The 15,588-nt window shown below is 42.2% G+C and overlaps 1 protein-coding gene and 1 long non-coding RNA gene across 8 annotated transcripts in view; one reads left to right on the top strand and one right to left on the bottom strand.

The window, feature by feature from the left end:
- Positions 1-15,588, top strand: part of Chn2 (chimerin 2) — a 336,463-nt gene that overhangs the window by 32,984 nt on the left and 287,891 nt on the right. Inside the window, exon 1 of one of the 7 annotated variants that reach the window (XM_021254085.2) lies at positions 12,903-13,532. The exons of 3 other annotated variants lie outside the window; for them this stretch is intronic. In XM_021254085.2, coding sequence (XP_021109744.1) covers positions 13,484-13,532 — 49 coding nt within the window. In that variant the 5' untranslated portion in view covers positions 12,903-13,483. Of the gene's footprint in view, positions 1-12,902; positions 13,533-15,588 lie in introns of those variants that run through there. 3 more of the 7 variants (XM_021254086.2, XM_004839493.4, XM_004839492.4) reach the window with 3 other exon arrangements.
- LOC106008956 (uncharacterized) lies at positions 10,231-14,786 on the bottom strand. The gene is made up of 2 exons (XR_001183127.3): positions 13,610-14,786; positions 10,231-11,813 (listed from the first exon to the last, which is right to left on the bottom strand). It is a non-coding gene; the product is annotated as an uncharacterized LOC106008956 (long non-coding RNA).

The following is a 15,588-nucleotide window of genomic DNA, read 5'->3' as shown; positions in this document are numbered from 1 at the left end:
TGGCTTCCACATATTTAAGAGTTCTTATTTGTAATACAGAGACAATAGAAATGACTGTTTACAGTGTAACTGAAAAGAGTAAGATCATATATGAACAACTTGGTGTAATTACAGAGAGTCAGTGCTTATTGTTATTTTGGCAAAAGATGTAAATAGACAATGGCAAAAGAAGAAATACAAATGACTAATCGACATAAACAAAAAATTTAATCTCACTAGTAATCAGATTAGGCTAATTTAATACAGCAATGGGATGCCATTGTTTTCCTAGTACATTTTAATTTAAAAATACATTTGAATTCTTGCTTTTCATACGTATGTGGTGAGTCCTGGAATGGATATAAATTGAATCCGTTTTCCAGCAGCTAGTGTGGCCATTTTTATCAAGAGCTTTAAACATTTTCATATCTTTGACCAAGACTGCAGCCCCTGTTCTGCTCTAGCAGGCAGGACTTGCATTGGCGTGTAGACTTGGCCTTCTGGTAGAATCTGTGATGTGGAACACACCGTGTGGTGCCCTCTGGACTTGAGCAGCTGAGCTCTGCTTGTTCAATTTACCACAATGAAGCCCAAGAAAATAAACAGAAAGGCACATAGAAACTACATGCAAGGATTTATAGCCTAGTGTAATTTGCAAAAGGCAAAAACTTTTAACATCTTAAATTTAAGTCAGTAGAGGAATAATGAAACAAATTGCTGTAGATTCATACAATAGAATTTTACGTAGCTGTTAAAAATTATGTCAAGAACATATAATGAGATGGGGGAATATTCATTCAGACTCATTCCAGAAAGAATGTAGCTTTATTATTGTCTCCAATTACAAAAAGTAAAATGTACTCATTTAAAAATTACGTGATATCAAAAAATTAAATAGTAGATACTAATAATTTTAACATTTCAAGATAGACACTTTTGATTTAGATCCTAACAAAGATTTTTCTGTATGATCATATTCTTAGAAAATGTAAACTGCGAAAAGCAGTTTGCTGAACCAATCACCACAGGGTGAGAGAAAGACAATAAAAATATTAAAGTACTTATTCATGGTGGGGGAAAGATGGGTAATTTCATTCTTTCATTTATCTCTTTCTTACCTCTGACATGTCTACAGGAAGCATGAATTACTTTTTTTTTTTTTTTTTTTTGGTACCGGGGATTGAACTCAGGTCCTTGCGCTTGCACAGCAGGTGATGAAACCACTGAGCTAAATCCCCTGCCCATGAATTACTTTTTTAAGAAAAACATTTAAAATAACATGAATGCTGTAAATGACTTTTTCTTACTTATGTCTATTTCTTTTGGTCCTTTGAATATGGAATATAAAAAGTAGACAATATTCTTTTTGCAAAATGAGAAATAACACTCATTAATCACTTAGCTGTCTCCTTCTTAATGAAGACATGCAAATGTATATGCAAATGAGCTGAACTTCTATTATGAGACAGTGACAGGATGCTCTACAAAAGAGAAGGTAATGATAGAGTTTGAAAAATAGGAGGGCAGAGGAAGCTTAGCACTGGTGGAAGATTTCTTTTCTGAATGCCTTAAAAGAATTGTATTAATATGATAGTGTTCTGTCTAACAATAATAAAAAAGATAACCAACAGCAGTAAGAAATGAAAGCTAGTCATACTGACATGACACATAAAGCCTAACAGAATGGGGTGTGAAGACTCAGATGAAAATGTATAAAGTTGTAATATTGTTCAGATTTCATCATAAGTCTTGCCAGGTCATCCTATTCAACTATTTGTCAAGTTTAGTCAATATCACCCACATCTAACCCTAGGGTATTTTTATCCAATATCACACATTTGGATCAAAACTGAAAAAGATCAGTTCAACGTTCAAAAATTTTTGTCACAATTACACACATTCATATGTCTAGAAATACAAATTGAGTAAACTCAGTGTCTCTCAAGACTGTTGGCATTCAATAGAAAAAGATTTTATGTCACAAGAGAGCACAAAGCATTAAAGTTCTTGAATATAGGAGAATTGGAGCTAGGCTTATAGAAAATTAAATTCATAGGACAGGGCAGAAGAGAATATCAGACAGCATCCTATTGTGTTAATCCTATTTCTGCCCTCTCGTGTGGAAAATCAGGACAGCCTGCTCCCTTTAAATGGCTTGGGAAACCAGAACAAAGATAAACAGTTGCATTCTATAAACAGTTTTGAAATTCTGTTATAGAAAAGGTTCTTGGGACAGGGAAGGGAGATACAAAAACTGCAAAACACTACCAGTGCACTCCAGAATCTTTTAATTGCAGGAGAGAGCCAGGTAGAAAGACAGTTGCAAAACATGGCAGCATTTATTAAAGTGCTGACTTGGTGGCATAAACACAGGAAGAGATTAGGTGACAGTTCATAGAAAAGGGCTGTGATCCCTATTATCATGATCATAGATGTTGTCACTTGAAGCAGGGCCCGGGACTAGCAGCTTCCACATCACAAGCCCACTTGTTAGGAGTGGAGACCCTCTTCCCCACCTCCAGACCTCCTGAATAGCTGCTCTGCAGGAAACCCAGGAATCAATGCTAATAGCACTCCAAGTCATGCTTATGGGTTTTCAGGTTTAAGAATCAGATTTGCTTTGAAGTGTGGACACTGTGATATAAGAAAACATGATCTTTTATGTTGTTCATGACAAATTTCAATAACACAAAATATTTTAATCATTAACTATGCAGGCTCATTATAGAAAAGTTTCAAAAGACGGAAGAATGCAAAATGTAAATAATATTACCTTCATGTTTCAATATATTGAATAGGGTTCTTCAGAGAGACTGAACTGGGGCAGGGGAGGGATACATACATACAAGTATATGTATAAAGTATGTATATGAGATAAATACGCACATTCATATAGGAGATAGATATAGATGAGAAACCTACATATAAAAGACATATATAAGATCATGTACAGGACATGTATATAGGATGTATGTATACATACAGGAGATATGGCCCTTCTTCTGCCATGATGTTCCTGCCTTGGAGCCAGCCGACCAAGTATTGAATTCTCTGTAATCCTGAGCCAAGTAAAGCTCTTGTCCTTTTTGTTATGCATGTTGGGTGTCATGCCCTGCAATGGGAAAGCTGACAATAGAGACAGATGTAGGTGGGAGAAATTTATTATATGCCTATGGCTCACCTGATTTGGGAGGCAGGTGAGTCCCAGATCTGCAAGGTAAGTTGTCCTCTTAAGCCCCAGGAGAGCTGATGATTTAGTTCCAGTCTGAAGGGTAGCAGGCTTGAAACCCAGGGTCAATGTTTCAGGGTCAATCCAAAGGTTGAAAAAAAGCTGACCCAGTCTGAAGGCTGTTAGGAACCATTTTCTCTTACTCTCAAAGGACAGTCAGCATTTTTCTGCTATTCAGGCCTTCAACTGATTGTATGAGGCCCACCCACATTGGGGAGGGTCATCTGCTTTACTCAGTCTACTGATTTCAATGCTAATCTCATCATTGTCATTGAAATGTTCAGAATATCTGACCATGTATCAGGGCCATGGTACAGTTAGGTTGACACATAAAGCTAACCATCTGCTGCAGTTTGTCTTAGTTATCCCTCAAAAGTCCTTATTAATGAGGCTCTGTCCCCAGCATGGAGCTGTTGGGAGATGGTGGAAAGTTTAAGAGGTGGGGCATGGTGGGAGGTCTTAAGTTCCTGGGGTGTGCTTTGGAAGCGGATTGTAGGACCCCAGTCCCTTCCTGTCTTTTACTTTTCCACCATGAGGTGAATGAATTTGTTCTGTCATGCACTCTACCATGATGTGCCACCACAGGGCCCCAAAATATGCCAACTGATCATAGACTGCAACATGTAAAAGTGTGGGCCAAAATAATCTTTTCTCTTTGCAGGTTGATTATCTCAGGAATTAGTTGCAGTAGCAGAAAGCTGACTAACACACTGTCACACCTGAATTAACCACTGTAAACATTTTGTTTTACATAATTTGTCAACCTTTCAATTTCAGGCCTTAGAAATGGAAGCTTATGTGGATGAGGATAAAATCTTTGGATATGAAGAGTCAGCTAAAATTTTTGCCTCTCTGCTTTGCCCTGCTTGGATGTGGATGGTGGCTACACTCACCTGTTAGGCCACTCTTTTTGTCCAAGCAGTGGGCTTTATTTTCATATATTCAGAACACATAGGAAGCCAAGAGTATTTTCCCCAAAGCAATTTTTCTAGCTGTGGCGTGAAGCATTTCTCTGGCATAAACATCACCCTTCAACCCCGCCTGAGCTGAAAATCCCATTTCTAATCTTCTTTCTGATTGAGAAATGATAGAGTGGATTTGCTGGGAAGCATCTGCCTTGCTGACAGCTGCTTGCCCTTGTGGGAGTGGCCCTCAACTAGGTGCATATAGTTTATGCTTATTCATCCAGACCTATATTTTCAAAATTATGTGGATTAAATTTGAAGAAGAATTCCCCCATAGATTTGGAAGTTTGTGTCCTAATATTATATTTATTTTCTTGCTCATGATGTCTATAATTACATAGTCTAATGAAAAGCTCTTGACAAGAATTTGATTCTTTGTCTGTTCTTTAAGACCAGAGAAAGACCTGGCAAAATCATGAAGCAACATTAGTCCTCACAATTTGCACCCAATCTCTCCAACAGTATAAATTCTTTGTCTCATCAGAAGTTGCAAACCTTAGCAGTATATTGCAACAGTATAAATTCTTTGTCTCATCAGAAGTTGCAAACCTTAGCAGTATATTGCGATCACATGGAAATCAAATATATATATATATATGTGTATATATATATATATATGTGTGTATATATATATATATATGTGTGTGTGTATATATATATATATATGTATATGTACCCCTATAGAGTCAATTATGATTATTCTAGGGTGTGATTTGGGCATTGGGATTTCTAAAAGCCTTCAGGATGATTCTAAATATACCCAGAGTTGCAAACCATCACCCTAGGATGCTTATTACACAAAGTAAGGATGTATCTAGCTTCAACTAGAAGCTAGAAATGCAGAGTGTGGGCCCACCATGGACTGGCTGAATGAGAATGTGAGTCTTAGGAAGACCTCCAGCTAATCTGTGGGTATATTAAAAGTTGTACAGTTCTGTCCTATATACTGGGTTCCCTCTTGAAATTAAATTTAGCCTGGGGGGAAATAAATTAATTTGAAAATAGTGTATTCAATGCTGGAGGTCCTCCAATGGTGACCAAATCATAGCATGCATTCACAGCATAGTTGAAGTTCAATAAGGGAAAGTTCTGATTATGGAACTTCAAGCTCCTGCAAGCTGGATTGGATGGGATTTTTGATTAGGAAGGATTCTTGGTTCCCTGAGATTCTCTCACTTCACCAAATAGTTCTCATAACACTATCCAGAGCACAAGTCCTCAGAGTTCCTGGAGCCTGGCAAGCCCAGAGTTTTGTGATTCGATCAATGAAAACTGACAGTACTGTCTTGGTTTCAAATAGAAACAATTGAATATTAATGAAAGGAAAAAAGCTTTTAAAAACTCACTTGAATAAAGATTCAAACAGAAAAATATTTACCCCAAAAGTGGAAACTTCAAGCAAAGTTAAAGATAAGTCTTCTTTTAGTGTATTCTGCAAAAATAAGCCAGAGCTGGGTTCAAATCAGACCTACATGTAACCTTGATAAACAATTATGTTCCTTCACTTTTGATTTTCTTAACCAAATAAAGTAGGGATGATAATACTGCAGTGAAGGTTGTGTACTTTTATTATGATATTACATAAGCTTTCTGGCCTCAGTTTCCCCCGCTGGAAAACAGAGATTGTGAGTCTCATTTCAGGAATATTGACAGTTATATGATAATATGCATGAAGTGCTGAATGTGGACCTAGCACACAATGCATGGTGGCCACGTGGAGGGTAGTTTTCTGCATCGCTAGTGGTATGGAATGCAGTAAGAGATGATAACAATCACAGCAGTAGCAGTAGACATTGCTTATCAGTTTCCTCCCCTTAATCTTACAGGGCCAAATTTGACAGAGAGTTTAAGTAATCTGCCTGTACACTTGCATTGCAGTCCACTTTGAAGTTCTACTGGAGTTCTTCCGAGAGAGAGAGAGAGAGAGAGAGAGAGAGAGAGAGGGAGAAATTTGTACTTTTGTATCTTACCTATGTGAATTCCTGAAAATTCTGGTAAACTCTCCTTCCCAGCAACATTTGAGTACTAAAAGTATGATTGTCAGACATACTTTATTACTTTACATAAAGATGGGGAATATTATTATCTCCATGAGGAGACTGAGACTCAGAAGATTAAATCTTTCATCTGAGGCCACAAGGTGATATATAGAAGAATCAAGATTCGAGCTCAGGTTTATCTCCAAAGCCCAGGCTGGGCTCCCATGTTTGGACATACTGTCATACAGGTGATGTAGTTAAGGATAGTAGGTGGAGGAGGAAATTACTTTTGCACCAGACCATAATCCTTCCAGAGTATTCCAGAAAAGCAAGAATAAAAACAATGTGCTGTGCCCTAAGGAACAGATGGCACCAGAATTCTCAACTGGGTTTCTATGCTAGACATATTTATATCTCTTATTTCATTCTAGGCTTCTATACATTAGACATTTTTTGCATCTGTCATTTCATTTGGTCCTACAGACTCTATAAATAGGGATTATTAAGCCCATGATAAAGATCAAGAAGCTAAATTTACATAACTGCACAAGGTCATCCAGCTAATAACCAACTAGAGTTGAAATCAGGTTTACCTGATTCCATGGACACATATTAAATTTTCCAACAATCATTTATTCATTCCTTGATTTATCGACAATCTGGGACATTTATAAAAGGCTAAAATATGTTTTTTGGATCTGAAGTTTGGACGAGATATTTTATCTATTAGTTTTCCTTCAGTGCACATTTACTTTCCCTTCTTAAAAAGAAATCTTCATTTTCTGGGCATGAGGGCCAAGAACATTCACAATACAGTCACGTACTTTTGAGAAATGTGTTGGTAGGTGATTTTGTTGTTGCGAGAACATCATGGCGTGTGCTTACACAAACCTGGATAGTACATGTAAATCCTTTGAATTGGCCTCTTGATGCAATCAAGAGACAAGGGAAACATGAGATGTTTGGGGCTCACATAACATGTCATACTGTTTTACAATAAACTTTATGAGATGTGATTACAATAGATGATGAATGTTAAATTAAAAGAATTTACTACACTAACAGACACATTGTCATTAATCCTCCTCAAAATACTTGCCCTAGCTTCAAACACACCCCATGGTTCTTGCCACTTTCTGAAGCAGTTCTGGAAGTTCTTTTCCCTAAGTGTTTTTATGAGGTGTGATTAAAAATATATACACACACACACACACACACACACACACGGTGAATACTGCTGTTGAGTGCCATCCAATGGAAAGGCAGGCTCAGAAAACAATAGGATGTGTCATCACCCACCCTATTTACTGGATCTGGCACTGTGGATCTTCTGGCTCTTCCCCAAAGTCAAAATGACCATGAAAGGTAAATGTTTTGAATGGATTCAGGACATCAAGGCAGCCAGGACAGTGCAACTAAAGACATTAATGAAAGAGGACTTCCAGAACCTCTTCAGAAAGTGGTAAAAACAATGGGATAAATGTATTCAACGTGCAAGGGAGTATTTTGAAGGACAGTAAAGGCAATGTGTATTTTACTGTAATGTTAAAATTTAAACATTCACTGTATATTTTGGTCATACTTTATATTTTTGTAAGTAGGCATACACTCTGAAATTATGATAAAAAGTATAGTATAGTATATATATCTACCATACCAATCATTTGTGATAGTTATCAATTAGCATGTACTATACATAATTGCATGTGCTGTTTCTATCTGACTGGTAAGTTTATTTCCATCAACATCATCATCAACATGAGTAAGTATTGTGCTACCTTCTTATGATGGCTGCCAAGTCATAGGTGATGGGAGTTTTCAGCTTCATTATAATCTATGAACCCACTGCTGCATATGTGGCCGGTCACTGACTTAGTGTTATAGTAGCACATATTTGTATGGTATGCTTGGCTCTCTGGGCTGTCAAGCTGGAACTGTGGATGAGAAAATGCCAGTTATCTAGAAATAGCCTTTGACACTTGACGTTGGAGATTTTGTTTCAAAAGAAAAAAAAACAGCTGAAAAGAAAGTCATCATCAGGGGTAATAGCTATAACTCGTACGTACTCAGAGCAAGGATGTAGATTTCCTCTTTTCTTTATTCCCAGGGCGCAGTAGATTCTGTGACTTACAGTGAGCACTTAATAAGCACCGCTGAGTGAATTAACCAATGCATGAATAAATGAACAGTTAGCAGAGAATACAATCATGGGATAACTTTATGAAAGCTAATTTTGATTACAAAAAGCCTAAAGACAGAAGTCCCCCCCTGAAGACGTGGAAAACAAACTCACTCCACGCTTTCGCCCAGAGCAAGCTTAGAGCTCTCTTCACTTTAGTTTACCCTAGATCTCTCTTAGGATATTGAGAGCAGAAAAAAAGATCTGTAATCTTAAATATCAGGAAACAAGGCCAGATGGTGCAATATGCAGAAGGAAGCATACTCAGTAACTTTCTGAACTCTGCTTTTTTTCCTTAAGAAAGAAAAGCCCTCATCTCCTTCTCTTTGCCTCTCAGCGAGATATTAGCTGACAAATGAGCGCGCGTGTGTGCCTGACCTTCCTGAGCTAAGCGACCAAACAGGAAACGCGCAGCAATCACCCTGGACTCCGCATCTCAGCGACCCCATTGCAGGAATACCTGTGCCCGCAGTGTGTGTGGCCACTAGGGGTCCCCCGCAGCAGGCGCTGTGCACTGGGAATTGGGAGCCCAGGCGGCCTCTCTTTGTCTGCACCCCAGGTGTGGGCGCCTCCTTTGTTCGCAGGCAGGGCTGCTACCTGCTGCGGTTGAGCAGGCTCCTCCCTCCCGGTACCAGGCTGCCTGGGCGCCTTCACGGGAAATCGAGTCTCAGTTTCGGCCTCTAGGTTCACCTGGCATTACCTCCCAAGAGTCGATGCTTTTCTTCTAACAGGAGTTAAGTGTCTTCGTATTCGAAACAAGGCCTTACTACAAAGGGAAACAGTTCTCACAAGGACAGTGTATTGCTGTTGAAAAATTGGCAGCAAAAGGACCACTTTTAAGGCTAGAGTATTTGACATAAAATATTTAAAGCTACTTGACGAATAGCTCCACTATTCTCTTGTGAATGCTGGCCACTGGATTAATCTTGAAAGTAAGGAATATTTCATTCTGTGCTTAGCACAGGGGAAAGGAACGACCTTCACTGAGAAACACCCCAGAGCGCCTGAGAGGAGGGAGCTCGCTCCAGCCACGACAGCCACGTTCACCCTGCGGTGTGTTCCTGTTTGCTTTTAAACTTCAGAGGGACACTAAAACAAAATAAACAAATACAGTAAGCTAAGAGCTACCCTGGAAACAATAAATTACTAAGTGAGTTGTAACAGCCACTGCTCAAGTTGGGGGAGGGGGGCTGCTGCCAACATTTGCTCTATCAAAATTTTATTCTTTTGTTTTCATCGTTGCAGTTTTCCTTGTTCATGGCAAAGACCGTGCCCTTATGTTCCCATCGACTACTTTTTGGGCTACAGATGTGCTACTCATGGTCTTGTCTTTTTGCTCAGTGGTCATAGCTACGGAGGAGCACATGAGAACCACTGAGGGATTGACTGCCTTCTTAGTTTGCTCATTTTCTCAACAAAATTCGACAGATATCTACTGAGCACCTATTGTGTGGAGAGGATGGCAGGGAATTCAAGGGTTGGGCAGAGAAGGATTCTGCATCCGGGAAGCTTTTAAGGAACAAGGAGAGAAAATATCTACCCCAATTACCATTAAAAGAAGGTAGAGCAGAAATCTGTTAATGGAGAAGTATAGAAGGACTGGGAGAATTCACCAGGACAACAAGCTTCTGGTTTGGGAATCAGAGCGGACTCTCAAGAGAAGACACCTGTAAGTGAACATTCACCATAAGTAGAGGGGTAGCAAGGAAGGCCTCTCAGAGATCAGGGCTGCCAGCACCAAGGCGTACTGCCATAGGGAGGAAAGGTCACCTTCGTGAAGGAGATAACAAGCAAAGAGCTTAGAACAGGAACATTGGTTGTCTTTGAATGCCAGGAAAAAGCTAAGCTAAAGTGAAATGGTAATGTTTAGTCCTACATAGACCAAATTATCCACTACTGTTCTTTTATCCATAGGTCTTTTAATATTGCAAAAAGACAGTAGAGATGTCTAAAATAACAGATCAGATTAGATGTCAAACAGATTAAGATCTTTGCAGCATCAGTATTCTCTTTTCACTAGCAAGCAGGAATTATGGAATGATAAAATACACAAGCTGGTTTTCTTGTTGCTTAATATAGAGAACTACTTTGGAAGGTCCACAAACAGGTTCTTGAATTACATAATGCCATACAGGAATGATAAAATACAAGAGCTGGTTTTCTCATTGCTTAATATGGCGAACTACTTTGGAAGGTCCACAAACAGGCTCTTGGGCCTATTGGTGGAGAAGGGGGTTAGCATTTTGTTTCAGGCCCTGCCTGCTGATTGATTTACTGATGTAAGAAGCAGCAAGCAGCTAGGCCTCTGAATTGAAGAAGATGATAGTGAACAGCCATGCCTGCTGAGTTTTCTCCATTGGTTATGCTTTAACAATCCAAATGATCCATCAACTTTCCAATTTCTGTTCTGAACCTGGAGCTTTACGTTTGTTCTTCAGAATAATGCGCTTCATAGTTACTTCTGTCTCCTGCCAACAGGCTGGGCCTTGGCTGTAACTCTCCATCTTTTTCTGATTCTGTACAGCACATGGTGGCGGTGGTCTGGAGGTGGGTGGTGCCGTCACAGCAAGTATCCCTTCATCTATCAATTTGGAATAATGAAAATAATCTATTTCACAGAGCCATGTTTTACTTTCTCAAACTAAAGCTCTATGAAGGCAAATATTATCATCCAAACTGCAGATATAGAATCTGACATTCTTCTGTGAGACATCAGAAATGAATAATGAAATCCATTGCTTATTGCTCCATTTGGAATGAAAAAAATAAGTTTAAACTTTGGGCCAACAATGAGACATTTTCCCAGCAGAATAAGTCACTTCTGATTAGTTATCTCCAGTGAAGGAAGCAAAAAGTTTGCAGACCTTAAGTTCCATCCTTCATGTGAACAATTCACACTCATTTTTGTGACACATACTTTATGCCAGATGCATACACATATCTTTGTTTAATATTCACAACACTCTGTCAGTACTTTTATTGTAGATGGAGAAACTGAGGCTCAGTGAGTCTAAGACTTTGCTCAAGCTAGTAAGTGGCAGAACCAGAGTTTGAACCCAGATGTTGTCATCTTCAAAGCCCACATGGTAACAATCCTATTAGGTGACATAGCTAAGTACTTCATCTAAAGATCAGGAGGGATATATAGATTACTAGTCAAACAAGTAAATGCTGTCTTCTTTGCTCAAACAAACTCTGGGGAAAACAGAATTTCCTTTCTGATAGAGTGGTCCAGGGAATGATGGACGCATATCCCTGAAGGCCTCCAGATGAGGTCACATTGCACAAAAAGGAGGAAAATGGAGTGGGGTGGGGGGCTGGTGGTGCTTGAGTCTCCTTGTACTGAGCAGGGGTGCTTCAAAGTCCAGTGCAGATGAGGCCAAGAAGACCCTGGAGAATGCTCAGAAGCCTCTAACTCTTCAGCCAGCCACATACAGTACTTAAAAATGGGCCTTGTTGGGAAGTCACACCAGGGTGGCGTCCTGGAGGGAATTAAAAAAAAACCAGTTTAAATCAAATGTGACATGAGTGCATATTGTGATTACTTAACATTTGTTATTCACTGTACATTAGGTAGTTGGATATGGATCCCCCCGCCAGGACCTGGCTGCTGCTGTTCCTGTGTCACTCCTGATAATTTTTAAATGGACTATGTCCTTTTAACCATGTTTTGAAAAATTGAACTAGCCCCCAATGTGAACACTTTCCATTTTGCTATATAATGAGAGTACTTTCAGTCCTTTAATGTTTGCTTTTTCCTTTGATCTAACAATTTCTGTTCAAATTTCACAGTTTTCTGTTGCTTCAGGATTCAAAGAACCGATTACCCTGCTGGGAGCGTGAAATAGACTTAAAAAAAAATCTGCATGACATTCCTTCCGGTGAAATTAATTTAGGTTTAAATACAGTAGGAAGGTGCACACCTTGGCTTTCTCTCCCACACCTGAGCAGTTCCTTATCCTGAAAGGGCACAGTGAGACCTGCTGCCAAGTCTCAAGTCTTTTGTGAGGATCCTTTTCGAGACACACAGAACCTTTCTTTCTGACACTCCGCTTTGTGTAGGCCTGATGAATGTTCAGAGTGTCTCTGTTTCTTTGAAGGCCAGCCTCAGAGGCCCAGTGGACCCATTGGGCACTATCCATGGCTAGGGTACTTCAGTGTAGCTAACTGGCTTCCCGGGGTTTTAGGAAATGCACCTTCTGGCGGGGAAGGGGCCGTCAGCTCCAAAGCAACAAAGGACAATTTGAAAGGAATGGAAGGGGCGCGCCACAGCCTCCCTGGCATCCAGGTGTCCTTTGGCCCAGCACTGTGTCCTTAGTGATCCCGCCTTGGCCCTTTGGGTGCCCACACCTGACGTCTTGCTGCCCCAAAGCCCAGCAGAGCGCGCCGAGCCCACCACCTTCCCCCGGCCCCCTCCCCGGCCCTAGGTCCAGGGCTGCGCGCGGGGCACTCGGGTCGGTCCGCGCCCCAGCGGCCTTCCTAGCACCTCGGGGTCCTGCTCCCGAGTCCGAGTGCCCGCCCCGCAGTCCGTAGCCTGCCCCACAGCCCCCAGTGGCAGGAGCTGTCAAGCCCGCAGCGGCTGAACCAGCCCCCGAGCACCCGAGTCTCCTCTCTTTCCTTTGTGTGCGCGCGAGCGGAGTTGGGGCGGAGGGAGAAGGGGGAGGTCGCTCTGTCTGTCTGTCTCCCGTCGCCTTTGCCCCGGCTGCTTGAAGTGCGGGCGCGGAGGCGGGAGTCCCGGGGAGGGTGCGGGCAGCTGGCCGCGCTGCTCGGGGCCGCTGGGTCTCCGCTCGGTCTCCGCCGCGCGCCGGGGAGCTCAGACGGCAGGAGGGCTCGGCTGGAGCCCCCAACCGCTCGCCCGCCCGCCGAGGCCACCCCTCGGTCTGCCTCCGCTCCCACCTACTCCCCAGCACCCGGAGAAAAGCGTGCAAAGGCGCGGAGAGGGACGGAAACCACAAATAAATAGCGGCGGCAGCAGCGCGTCATCTGGCGGAGCAGGAAGTGCAGGCAGAGTCCGGAGGCTGCTGCTTTCTGCGCGTCCCCAGGACTTTGCCATGGGCTGGGGGCCGCGGAGGCTGCGAGCGGCCGGGCGAGGGCAGCGGCGGCGACGCACGCACCGGGGCTGAGCGAGCAGCGACGCGTGGAGCGCGCGGAGATGGCCGCGTCCAGCAACTCCAGCCTGTCCGGCTCCTCGGTGTCCTCCGGTGAGTTTCAGCCCGCCTGGGCGGCTGCCGCGCTGGGTCTCGCCCCCTGCCCGCTCCCTGGGATGGAGACAGCCTACCTGTGGCCGTCCCGCCGGCGCTCCGGGAGCGGGGCAGGCGTCCGCTGTGACACTTGTTAGCCCGGCCAGCACCTCGGTGCCCGGAGCACCTCCGCGCCCGACATCTGACTGGCCAGAGGCGGCAGAGCGGTGGCGCCCGTGGAGTGCGAACGCGGGGATTTGGGGGCTGGGGCACCGGAGGCGAGCGGGGAAAGGAGCTGGGCGGCTCGCACTTTCTGGCGCTGCTGGAGCGGAGGCTGGCGGGGCGGGGAAGGTTAGGGCGAAGCTGGGCGCCCCGTGGCAGTTAGCGGTGCCGCGCCAGTCACCCTGGATGCCCAAATCCAAAGCAAGGGAGAGGAAACCCTCGCTCCTCGCAGTTGCTTTTCTTTGTTTGTTTCAGAAATTAGCTCTGTGGAAACACTCGCTTGGGGCACAGGTTTGAGATAGCAGTAATGAAGAGATTGTGCCTTTCTAGTCGGGATTGAAGAGGGTTACAGGAAGGGAGGTCGAGCCCAGCCTCTGACTCTTGGTTTACGAGTGTGCGCGTCTGTGTGTGTGTGTGTGTGTGTGTGTGTGTGTGTGTGTGTGTGTGAGAGAGAGAGAGAGAGAGAGAGAGAGAGAGAGAGAGAGAGAGAGATTTTCCTATGTGGCTTCTTAGACATTTTCTTATAATACTCTGTGATTTTACTTTCAAGACATGCGCTTTTTTTCCCCTTTAAGTGTGGCTGAGCAAGGGGAGGGCTTCTTTCAGCTTTTCCAGGGTTTATCAGCAGGTCTAATTGAAGAGAAAAATTTGCTAATGAATCTGCAAGAGTAGGAATCAATAGAAGCAATCCTTCTGGTTTCTGAGTATGATATGTTTCTAATCAGAATGATGCATTAGATAGAATTCCTCCTCCTCTCTGCTCATTGAAAACTTTAATAACATCCTAAAGGGATAGCGAATAAGACATTTAGTGTGATTACAGTATTCAAGGGTCAAGAATATTTTGAAGCCCAAATAGAAATACTCAATATATTAATATTGTATTATGTGTTATTGTGTTCCTTTTATTACTAGCCCAAATTAAATTTCAAGGAAGAAATACCTTTCTGGAAGCATTGGACAGCAACCCAGGTATAAAGGGAAACACATCTGTAGATGTGTAACTAATTAGATCATAAATGCAATGTGACTTTGACTAAGGTACAATTGTGATGTGTCACAAGGTGATCACTTGAAAGCCATCTGCTATCTTTGGTGGCCAGTTTAGTTCCAGGGAAATGACACTTCCTTTCTCCATAACTGCCAACTAATAAAAGAGAGCGATGTTAGGTGTGTGATATCGTTCAAGTTTCTGGTGGTAGCAGCCAATGGGGCAGAATAGTCATATCTTATTAAAAGCAGCAACAAGTTGACGGCCTGTGGTTTTAATTCTGAGAACTCAGCAAATGCTACAGCTTATTTTTAGTGCCCTCAAACCACTGCTGCTGCTTTTCGATTCATTTTGGTTGACTAACACTGAATTTAAAATTCAGCAATGTTGGCTTCCTCTTAGCATATGGTTATCCCTCTCAGAAAGCTGCCCACCAAAAAGTAAACTGGTGAGGGAGCAGTAGCAAAGAGAAAGAATAGAGAAAGGACAAGAAAAAAGTGTTGTCACCTGATTTACTGGTGGCATAAATTATAGATCCTGTGGCATCTGAATTTTCAGATCTTGATGCAGCTTAAGAAACCTGTTTGAAAATCTTCCCTCAGCTGTGGGAAGAATAAGGTTAAAAACAGCATGGTATAAGCTTTAGTTAATAGTGATTGCAGATAAGATAGAGATGCTTAAGATGATTCTCTTTCCTGCTTTATGCACTACTATTTTTTTAAATCCTAACAGAAACTGGAAAATTGCAGGAAGGCCAAAATTCAAAAAGTGGGCATGGATATATTATTTGGTGTGGATTAACCTAGCCAATGAGCTTGTATTGCCTAACTCACCTATTCTTCAGGCACTTTGTCTTGAAAAATA

This window comes from Heterocephalus glaber, unplaced genomic scaffold (genome assembly GCF_053883595.1).
Source record: "Heterocephalus glaber isolate CG9 unplaced genomic scaffold, H.glaber_assembly_v1.0 deba00000676, whole genome shotgun sequence".
Taxonomy (NCBI): Eukaryota; Metazoa; Chordata; class Mammalia; order Rodentia; family Bathyergidae; genus Heterocephalus; species Heterocephalus glaber.
The sequence above is the reverse complement of the archived record's forward strand: the minus strand, read 5'-3'. Positions and strand labels throughout refer to the sequence as shown.